This window comes from Nansenia antarctica (assembly GCF_963989245.1).
Source record: "Nansenia antarctica genome assembly, chromosome: 4".
Lineage (NCBI taxonomy): Eukaryota > Metazoa > Chordata > Actinopteri > Argentiniformes > Microstomatidae > Nansenia > Nansenia antarctica.
In genome coordinates this window covers 46368394-46379768 of record NC_137689.1, presented here as the reverse complement: position 1 = coordinate 46379768, position 11375 = coordinate 46368394, and the positions used below count along the sequence as shown (strand labels likewise).

The 11375-nt window shown below is 42.7% G+C and overlaps 2 protein-coding genes across 2 annotated transcripts; one reads left to right on the top strand and one right to left on the bottom strand.

The window, feature by feature from the left end:
- Positions 1-1312: 1312 nt before the first annotated feature.
- Positions 1313-6036, top strand: cacfd1 (calcium channel flower domain containing 1). Its single transcript, XM_080528343.1, has 5 exons — positions 1313-1857; positions 3375-3447; positions 3554-3679; positions 4240-4347; positions 4922-6036. The coding sequence occupies exons 1-5, from the start codon at positions 1755-1757 to the stop codon at positions 5001-5003; spliced, it is 492 nt and encodes a 163-aa protein (XP_080384469.1). The 5' UTR covers positions 1313-1754; the 3' UTR covers positions 5004-6036.
- Positions 6037-6185: 149 nt separating this feature from the next.
- Positions 6186-10623, bottom strand: rexo4 (REX4 homolog, 3'-5' exonuclease). Its single transcript, XM_080528342.1, has 8 exons — positions 10166-10623; positions 9670-10025; positions 9264-9416; positions 8666-8859; positions 8187-8275; positions 8029-8103; positions 7848-7922; positions 6186-7731 (listed from the first exon to the last, which is right to left on the bottom strand). Exons 1-8 carry the CDS (start codon positions 10367-10369, stop codon positions 7594-7596), a joined length of 1284 nt encoding a protein of 427 aa, XP_080384468.1. The 5' UTR covers positions 10370-10623; the 3' UTR covers positions 6186-7593.
- Between the last annotated feature and the right edge of the window lie 752 nt (positions 10624-11375).

Below are 11375 nucleotides of genomic sequence, written 5' to 3'. Positions count from 1 at the left end.
CGGAAGAGTCGCGGTCTTTAGCAGATCCCCTCGGGATCCGGCCTTGTCCGCTCAGAGAGAGGAAACTGCTCAGGGGCCGAACTCGTACTCCGGCGGTGGTCAAGCCACCTACCGGAAGAGTCGCGATCTTTGGAAGCTCCTCTCGGGGTCCGGCCTTTTCCGCTCGATAGAGGGGTGGGCCGGGGAGCCCGTTCCCAGCAGGATCTACTGAAAACGATCCCCCCGACGAAGATGGAAGAAAAGAAGGGTCATACAAAAGAGGGAGAAAGGGGCGAAAACAAAAAACTGGTCCACACCACGAACGAAGAACCCAAGCCCAAACCAAGGACCCGCCAGAAGACTAACAGTCTTCCGGCGAAGTCTCTAGCAAAGGCGACAGGCCCTTCGCTCTCAAAAAAACCAAAACCCCACCCCCACCAAAGACTAAAAGTCTTTAGTAAAAGGCGAAAGGCTTGTGTGTTTTTTTTTAAGAGAAACCAGAGTTTTTTTTTCCAGGATAGTGAAAGAGGGGAGGGGTGCAGGGTTTTGAGGAATTGTGTTGTTTGTGTCCAGGTGCTCAGTACTTCCCTGTGAGCCAGTGGTGTTGTTCAACTCTGGGTTGTGCTGTTGGTGCAGGAATGGCTGGTTTAGCAGGAGGGGGTGGGTTGGGTTGTGAAGTGTGTGTGATGGTGTTCTAGTGGGGTAGGTAGGGGGTTAGTGCAGTTGTTGTGTCTGTGTGTGAGTGTAGGTGCAGTGAACTTGTGCTGGAATTGGGGGGTGTTAATCTTGCTTTAAAATGTGATGAAATGTGTCACTTTGTACCATTTAGAGGTTATGTTTGCTTCTTTTCACTTAGATATTAATTGTAAAAGGCATTTTGACTAGGGGTGCCCGAATTGTTGCACCCCTGCACAACAAGTAAGCATGGGACTTTCCTTAGAATGTCATTTCACTTTTCATTAAAATGTAATGAAAATAATTTGAACGGATCTTGCCATCTCAAGTGTCATAATATGAGAACACGTTGATTTAACATTATTGTATCCTCGCTATGCATCGCTGCAAACTGCAACGCGCTGGAACACACCCACATGTAAACAAACGGTGACGTGGAAGGACTTCTGGGGGACATTCCATCAACGTCGCTAAAGGAAAATCCAGGCTTATTTTGTTAAATCACGCGAGAGTTATCGAAATAAGGCTGGATTTTTGTTGGGTAAATCTCGCGAGATTTACCAGAATAACCCTGGAGATGATGGAATACCCCCCCCAGTCCCAGCTGAAACCCGACACAAGCAGTCCCAGGGGAAATCTCCGAGGCGAGGTACGGAGAGAAGACAAAAAGACTAGCAGGCAGGACAGTCAAGATAAGAACTACTGATTTAGCAACTGTGACAACAAAGCAAGCGGTAGCTAGCTAGTGACGGTGGCTCTTCTTGTATGGCGTGAATGAGTAGCGGTAGCTGTAGCTGCCTGAGATGACTCAACACAGGTCAGTCGTTTAGAAGCTCCTCATATCACTGTCAGTGCAAAGATAGACAGATAGCTAGAGTACAAGACAGATAGCTTGCTGCTAGGCTAACGTAACCAGTTATTAGGTTTTATTTACATCCTTCTTGTTCAAAAGCCATGACCAGCCGACACTTCAATTGAGTACGATAAGACCGGTCTGTTGTATAAGCTTGTTGTTAGCAAGCTGTACTGGTCTAGTGAAGCTGTTGTCTAGTTGTGTCGTGTAGACTGAGTCACTGAATCATTCATCGGGTTCAGCTACAATGGACACCAACGAGGCTCCGGCCAAGGCCGCCACGGATGATGATGGCATGTCATGGTGGTACCGATGGCTTTGCAAAATCGCTGGCGTCCTAGGCGGAATATGTAAGTATATGTACATGGTGCAAGGCAACACAACTGTTGAAGTAGATGATGATGACTCATATCGCACACAATGTGAAGTGTTCTGAGCTCTGTTCTTTTTCTTGGGAAATGATGAATGACTTGTGGACTACAGAACAACTCTGCTGATAGGCTTTTCTTCAGAAAGCGTTTTCTCTAGGCTCTTCGTCTTCCCACTGAGCCCCCCCCCATCATCATCATCATCATCATCATCATCATCATCATCATCATCATCATCGGTCTGCCGAGACAAAGCACTGTCACATCACCCACCGCCCTCGCATCTCTCTTAACAACAGTATCGGTCACATCATTGGTACATTCATTGTCCTCAGGGCGCAGTGCGCTTTCCGGGAACACAAAAGCCATACCATCTGTTTTAAAAAATAAAATAATATATAAATATAAATGTTGTTGTAATTCTAGCTGCACATCGGCAGACAGGAGGGGTTCAGTGAGACAGGAGATGGGGAGATTTGCCTGCCTTGCAGTTCCTCAGTAGTATTGAAGCTTCTTATGATGACCCCCCCCCCCTCCTCCCTCACAGTGATACCGGAGTAAGGCACCTGTATCACATTCACACACCAGCCTGCTGCATATTCAATGGACTCTGTATTATTCAGGAGGCTTCAGAGTGCAGGACAGGGAACGTGCTTCCTCTGGGTGGTGTTAGCAGCCACGGTTGTTGGTCTCTTTTTTACCGGCCGTGATGACATTTCTCAAGTTTGATGACATTTCTCAAGGCGTAGAAGCGTTTGCATTCAAGTCTACTACAGTACAGTGGAAGGCTGTGTGTCTCGATGCTGGTGTGTGGGTGGGGGGGGACCGCCTCTGTGTGTGCCAACGACATGTGTATGCTAACTCTGGTCTGAGACTGTGGGAGGTTTGGCCAGAATCATTTCTTCTCATCACCATTTGTATGCGATCTTCATCACCAGCGTGAGATTTCGCTGAAGAATCAAAAGCACTACTTCGAAAAGACTGTCAATACAAATATTTAAATGGGGAAATACAACCTAGATATGGATGGTGTGTGTCCACGTCTGTACCAGCTTGTACTGTGTTTGTGTGTGTGTGTGTGTGTGTGTGTGTGTGTTCTAGAACAGTACAGTATGTCTGTCTCATCTGTTCATTGTTGGTAGTGTGGTAGTAGTGCACAGCAGCCATGACACCAGGCCTAGACCCTATCAGGATCTTAACGGGTCTGTAAGATCACATGAAGGCTCATCATCTGCCTTCCTTGTTGGCTCCCCCATTTGTGGTTTGCAGTTTTCATTTCAGTTTAATATGATTAACGTCCCCAGAGTAACAGTGCAGTTAATCATCTCTCCCACGTCATGGCATCATGTGGAACAAAGCCCCCCCCCCGTTCATTCCGGTTCTGTTGGAATTGATGATGTTCCCTTCAGGCCCAAACTGCCTGTGTGTACTTGATGATTTTTCTTGAGAGAAATATAACAGTGCACTATTTCTCCCCCCCCCCCCCCCTTTTACTAAAGCCTGCGCCATCGCAGGAGTGTGGAACTGTGTTACTGTGAACCCCTTAAACATCGCTGCTGGAGTGTGGATGGTGTAAGTGTTCCAACAATCCTTCACAGTTCTGATCCTGGTGTTCTTATTGGTGTGCTCTCTGTGTGTGTGCCTGGCTGTGATGACATCCTCTCCTTCCTGTCTCAAGGTTAAACGCCTGCGTGTTGTTCCTGTGTGAAGTCCCGTTCTGCTGCCAGTTCATTGAGTTTGCTAACGCAGTGGCAGCGCGCGCAGACAAGCTGAAGCCGTGGCAGAAAGCCATCTTCTACTGCGGGTGAGAGGAACGCCGAGAGACTGTACAGGTGGATGGGCCATTGGGCCAAGACCCCACGGATCTTAGGTTTAACCCACACCATGGGTTTGTGTGTTAGTGTGTGTGTGTTGGAGCATTAAAGGTGTGTGTGTGTGTGTGTGTGTGTGTGTGTGTTGGAGTATTAAAGGTGTGTGTGTGTGTTGGAGTATTATAGGTGTGTGTGTGTGTGTGTGTGAGAGAGTGTGAGTGTGAGTGTGTGTTGGAGTATTAAAGGTGTGTGTGTGTGTGTGTGTGTTGGAGTATTAAAGGTGTGTGTGTGAGTGTGAGTGTGTGTTGGAGTATTAAAGGTGTGTGTGTGTGTGTGTGTGTGTGTGTTGGAGTATTAAAGGTGTGTGTGTGTTGGAGTATTAAAGGTGAGTGTGTGTTTGTGTGTGTGTGACCTTCTGTCACCATGGGTTTTCTGTTGTAACCGCTGACAATGCACAGTATCGCCGTTCGCTAGGTATGGTAAGAATTGTAGACGACATTAGCGTTATCTTTGACTATCTGTTCACTGCCCCTGTTTTTTCTCTCATTTTTAGGATGGCACTATTTCCCATATTCCTGAAATTCTCCATTACCACCTTGCTTGGGAATGGGATTGCCTTCGCTACCGGAGTCCTGTATGGCCTCGCCTCCCTGGGCAAAAAGTGAGACATACTTAAGTGCTACGGTTGAGATTTAAGCTTGCATTATGTGTAGCTATGTGTATGCATATGTGTGTATGCTTCTCACCATTTCTAAATATGAGTATTGTGAAGTACTTTATTACTTTAGTTACTTCTTTTATTAAATATAAATTATTATTATTATTATTTCTATAAATATAAAGGGTATATCAAAAGACATCATTTTCAGTGCATTTCTGTAGATCTTTAGATTCATTTAATTTAAGCAGATGCCTTTTGATTTCATATTTTTTGCCTTTTGTTTCCATCCTTCACAAACTTTCTTTGTATTTAAATAAAATACAATTTTCATAACCAACATTTAGATTCCCAGGTTTTATTATTAATAATTAATCACTCTAATAAGATTTATTTTAGATTCTGACATACAAGACTGGAACAATTCAAGATGACTGCTTTATTCACACTCTCATTGTACTGATACATGTAATAATCCATGCAATATATAATACATTTAATATCTCCCCTGTGTTGTCATGCATGCTATCTCCCCATCCTCCTCCTCCTCCCTCCATCCCTCCCTCTCTCTTCTCAGGGGAGATGCGGTGAGCTACGCTAGACTGCAGAAACCTGATGAGGAGAAGATGACAGGGACCACTGATGAGGCTCTCCAGTGACATGGTCCACTTCCTCCCTTTATCTGGTCCACCTCCCTTCATCTGGTCCAGCCTTCCACAGAGGAACATCTCTGCCTCAGCCTCCCCTCCTCCCCTCTCTCCCTCCATGTTACTGGGTTTAGTTAGTTACTGAAATTGAGGTATCTTCGAGATAGATAGATATCTATCTTATCTTTTTTTTCTTCTATTATTTGTCTGTATAGATCTAGATTTAATCTGTCATTTAGTCCTCATTGTGTGTGATTTATTTTGTGTCAATAGGATTTCCGTTAACATGTGAAAGATAAGTTGTTGTGGTGGTTTATACATGTGTTGGGTTACTTATTGTTTCTTTTCTGTTCTGTGCTGTCCAGGTAACTGATAAAGTAGGAAAGACACCATCAGCCAATCAGCCTTTCAGAGAATCGATGTGAAATTATAGTTATACATTGAGACAGACATTTTGTTCAGAAGTTATCCAGAACATGACTTTAAAAGCACCTATTGGAACTAACTCGGTGTGTGCCGGCATTAGGAATTTGCCACTGGAAATTTCAGAATGTATCCAGTCAACCCAAAGATGATGCGAGTAATTTTTATACCTTTCACTTGCAATATCAATATGCATTCATTTGTCATTATACATGTTAGCATGTTTGTTGAGATGACATTCTCCTAAAGTGGACCTGGGATACGAGGAACTATGATATACTGTAATACCAGTAACAGTGAATTCTAAGAAAAGCTTTCGATACATGGGCAAGATGATATTTTGGGCATTTCATACTTTTCTGCATTCTACAGGTATTTGCTTGATGTCAAACAGCCAACACGAACTGTTGGCTGCTGGTTTTGTGTCCCCTGAGAAGAAACTCTTCAGGAATGTGAGCTAATTCGCTATGCTGCTTTAGAAACTCTTTTTTACCTTCCTACTCTTGTTGAACTCTGCTGTGACCTGATGAATCGAACACAGATGATTCAGTGTTTGTGAAACTACTGAGTGCTTATGTTCTGACCCCAGGTGGTTGAGGGGAATGTGTTTTGATTCAGGGCCTATTTAGTGTGTTGTCACACGATCAACAGAACCACCATGTTTAGTGTGTTGTCACACAACAGAGCCACCATGTTTTGCCTTCAGTCAGTGAGAATAGTCCAATGTAAAGATGGTACAAGACAGGTACAAAAGCATTTTTCAGCATGACGCTACCGTTGGTGTTGTTTTTGTTGCTTTGCGTCTGTGAAGAGGAATGAGTCAAGTAAGCATGCCGTTCACACCTCTTACAGCAGTGCAGTATCTCTTTATGTATGGCTCGGAACATGTATCAATTTACTTACAGAGCAGAATAGTCTCTAATTTTTACCTCCTCAGGTATGTTATTTCTGCAGCAACAGCAAAATAAGCAAAAACAGAATTGCAGGTCACTCAAGCCGTTGCAAAGGTACTATCCCCACATATACCAGCTTTTATGAAGTGAGGAATCAAACTACTAATACACCAGCAGGACTCAACAGCATATACATACAGTATGATACTGCACCATTTGGCTTTTAGAAATCCTGAAGATGTAGCATAGCAACTAAGGTAGCCTCATGATGTGGTGTTCCCCGAGACCTGGAGCAAAGGGTCACCTCCCACATGGAAATAAAGATACCCCTGGAGATGAGGTTGTCAGCATAGTTTTCATCATGTTACCCCTTATACCTTTCAGGTCAGACAGTAATACACAAGTTCTCAATCTCATCTACAACACAAAAAGCACAGCAACGTATGTTATAGGAACAGCCTTAATATGTGGACTCAATTATGTTTTATAACAGTTAGCATCTGTAGCTTGGGATCTGCAGATGACATGGCCTGTTGTTGGCTGTAAGGGGTGTGTGCAAGTGCACGTGTGTAGTGATGTGTAACTGGAGTGATTTTATTGGTTTCTGTTGCTTTGGTATGTTATGTTGCGGGAGATCAAATGGACCTACTGTTTTGCTTATTTATGTGGTATTGTAAGTTTTTTCCCAATCTGACAAAAAATAATAAAATATTCAGCCTTTTTAAAAAGATATATTTTTTTGCAGTTCTCATGAAACACACATACTCCATCATGTGGTTTCACTTTTAATTCACAATAAAGTTTTTACAGGTTAAGGCAAAAATAAATGTCTTAATACCTTGAAATTGAGTCAACTACTAATTCAATACCAAGAATAATGTTTATATATATCTTTCCCCCCCAATTCTTGGTAATAAATGAGTAGTTGACTCAATTCCAAAGTTTTGAAAAGACAGAAACAGTTGATTTTAAAACATTTTTCTGAACAAAAACAAACATTTGACGTCGACAAGCTTTTGATGGGAAGCTGTTTATCCTGGTCAACGCACAGTTGAAGAACAACACTTTCTTTGTGTATCACCTTTGTGACTGACTTGGGATAGAGCGGGATTTGAATTCGGTCTCTGTCAGACTGCACTTAGGTCACTAAGAGTTTCCTCAAATGAGTCCTCAGAAAGACCTCTCTGTGTCCACTCTTAGTGCTCACTAATACATTCAGTCAATCCCCTCTGCTACCTCCTCTTGGTCCTCCTCCTTGATGCAGCTTCGATCCTGACGAGTCTGTTTCATTTGTTCTTCGGGGGCTTGGGCTTTCTCTCCTTCTTCTTGGGTACGTCAGTGTTCTTACGGCTGGCTTTGATTTCTGCCTCCCAGTTTTTCTTCACCATTGTGTAAAGTCTCATAGTCGCTTGGGCGTCTTGAACCTGCAGTACACACACACACACACACACACACACACACACACACAGGAGGGGTCAGTCAGACATGGGGTGTGTGTGTATCAAGAGAAATGTCTTGACAGGACAGGATGGTCTCTTACGGATGAGTGTTCTCCCTGCTGGACTTTGACGTTGAGGATTTCTCTACACAGGAGCTTGAGAGACGGACGACCACTCTGAATGAAAATAAACAAATAAATGAAAAGAACAACTAGAAGCATTAATTCATGTCAATGTTTAAGCATTTGTATTTCCTCGGGTTTTCTGTTCAAGTTTGCTTACCTTCACAGCTTTCCGGAATGGTTTATACTTCTGAGTGTCCCGGATTTTCTTTTTTGGGTGATCCAATAATAAAATCTGAAAGAGGATTTCAGCTGGAGTTTAGGAGCCAAATGTTGAAACACCTCAGAAAACGCTACATACCATATGTCATAACGTACCTTGAGATCATTGTGGATGGCGTGGCCCACTAGGAGTCTCCCCTCCAGGATCTCAGCCACCTCTCTCTGCACCGTCTTCACTTGCTCACCTTCACAGAAAGGCATTGTCAAAATCTACGCCTAGACAAACCTTCTCAGAAACAATGAAACCTCCTTCCTCTAGGATTTGAGTCAATTTGTTGAAAACCACAACTCTTATCATAGAAACCTTGACATGTTATATTGAGAAGACAAAGACTTTGGCTGGATTGCTCCAACATGGTTTAGGACTTAATGCAGGCTTAGTAAATCTAGGTTTAAACAAGGTTTAAAATGACTGGTGCAACAGACTTGAATTTAATCTAGATTTAAACCAGGATTCAATTTAAACTAGGTTTAAAAGTTTGGTGCAACAGGATGAGTAGATAAACCTTGATTGAACCCAGTTTAAAAGTTAAACCACGGTGGTGCAGCCCAGCCATTGTTGATATGAAGCCAACCGTGTTTGATGTCTTCTGGTCGGATGCCGCTGACGGCGGTCCTGTAGTCCGTCACCCTCTCTGTGGGCCTGACGTGTTTGTCGTAGATGCATTTCCCAAAGAGGTTGACGAGGGACACCCGTGCCACGATGCTGTCCTCTCCATCAGGACCCACACCCACCATCTCGCAGTCCATCGCCACAGCTTTGGTGATGCTGACAGAAAAAAGGACAAAAAAACATGTTTTTATCGTTCAGGAGAAATCGTTTCATGCAGGATAGAGGCACATGTGAGATGTGGGGAGAATCTGACAGCTTATCTGACAATCTGACAGCTTGGGGTTCTTGAGAGCTGACTGTACCCTGTCTGTAATCCAGAGGATCCTGTCTCCTATTCCAAAATATTTGTCGCTGTTCATTTTGGCAGGCTATTTTACATGTAGTCTTTAGTCTTTAGACGAAGTTGCACATTAGTTTTAGTCACATTTAGTCATTTTGATCCTTCTTAGTTTTAGTCTAGTTTAAGTTGACGAAAACTGAAAAAATGTTTAGTGTAGTTTTAATCATCGACAACGTGGGTAGATTTAACATGAACAAGTGCTGAATGTACTTCAGCTTACCCCTCAAACGCCCCGTCCTTCACCAGGGCTTTCTCAGTGTCCTCGGGGTTGATTTTCTTAATGCCTTGCTTCTTCCGCATTACATCCGCCGCCTCTGTCCCAACTGTTGCCTCGATGTCATCAGGATCCACATCGTCAAACCAAAGGTCCGCTCTGATGGAGAACAGATGGCATTCGTACTCATTCGATAAGTGACAGCCAACAGAGATAACATCTAACCATAGGTTATGTTGCATGCTTGCTTGACAAACAATGTCGGGAGTGAGTAGAGACGCAGACAATACAATAGACAACAGATAAATACAAAACACAGCTTTCTCAAAGGTTATCAACTTAAAATGCAGTTGCCTGCATATCTGATATTTTGGATATATGTTTTGGCTGAAAATGGAAACACAACACATACTCTGTCGTTTTTTTTTCCTCCACTTCCTCTGCTTTCTTCTTTTTGGCCGCCTTCCCCCTACTGTCTTCCTGTGTGCTGTCCTGTTTCCTTTTCTTGGCTTTTGGTTGTTTGGTCTCTGAAGGCACCTTGACAATCTCTCCGTTCACCAATGAGTTGCTGGTAACAGCCTTGTCCTTCCCTGCTTTCCCAGTGTTCGTCTGCGTGGTTGTGGCATTGCCCTTTAAACAGTCTTTAGTCTGCTTCTTATGGATCTGCTCTTTCTTTGAAAAGTCTTTAGTTGGCTTCTTATGGGCTTCCTCCTTCTTTGAGTTCTCTTGAACTGGTTTGCTCTTCACTGGAGGATTAGATTTGAACACCTGCAATCACATGAAGTGATGATTAACTTTAACACGTTAACTTAACACATTTGACAATAATTCATGTGACAGCAATGTGCTAGTTTTCAAAGACAACAAATACATAAAACTGTTAGTGAGGCAAATGACAAAGTTCTCACCTCAAGTAACGTTTTCCAATTAGCAGAAAACTGTTGAGCATCTTTCGGAGGGAGCAAAACGTTCGTTTTAACTTGCTCTTTTGACAAGGGCTCCTTCTTCCAGATCTTTTTCTTTCCTGATTTCTTTTTCTTTTGTTTCGGAGTGGAGTTTGTCGTTTTTATAGTGACGGCAGAGTCAGTCTTTTTTGGCTTAACCGTAGACATAATCTCTTAATGATCTTTAGTTGAACAAATGCTCCTACTTTTCCAATCCTTCCAATCCTTAGCAGTTCAATGTGTAATTTACCATGTGGATACTGTAAACAGTAGCTACCTAGCTAAACACATTTACAAAAACAACGTAATCAAGGTACATAGCATGCAGACGTATTATTTAAACGTGTAGCTAAACAGCAAATTTAAAATCTACAAACCCACAGTAAAAGTCATGCTGTCTAAAGATGAACACATTAGAACTGGTTAACTACACGTTTCCTCTCTGCAACCATGCTGTAATGTGTACTTCCGCTATGTGTCACAATGTTGAATGTCCGATATGAAACTATTCAATGCGTACTTGGTTCTTAGTATCTAATCAAATCTTGAAGGATGTCGTTTTGTCGACAGTTTTCACGACTATCGATTTAGATTGTACAACAATGCTGGATGAAATATTAAGCACGAGTATAATTTGCTTTAGCAAGGTATAAAGGGACCAACAAGAGAACCAGTGAATGGAGATAATTCGAAAACAAATTTTTACAAATAAAGTACTTTAACACCAGATGGCAGTGTTGACTTATTCTCTCCTTCCACGACGTGCCAGGCCTGTCCGTGGTTTACCCAGAGATGGCTTATCCAAAGCCTCTGTCACAGTACAGTCAGTCTAATAATGTAAAATCTATCTGGCTTATCATGATTTCAAGTCAGTCCATTTTTAAACATACATTAAAGCCAGTCAGTCGCTTGATTAATTTGATAATGTCATGCATTGATCATGAATGCTGATGAACACGATGTATGAGGAATATAATACACAAATGAGCTGTGATCTTGTATGGCCTTTTTTTGTTTTGTTATCAACTCTAGGTGCATGAACGACTATTTATTATTCATACATTATGTTGGTAAATATTAAGCAGTTCGTAGTCGCTGAATTTTCCTACTAAAATATTACAGGCATGCTCCTCGAGCGACCAAACCATCTGTGGCTCCATCCCCCCCGCTGCCC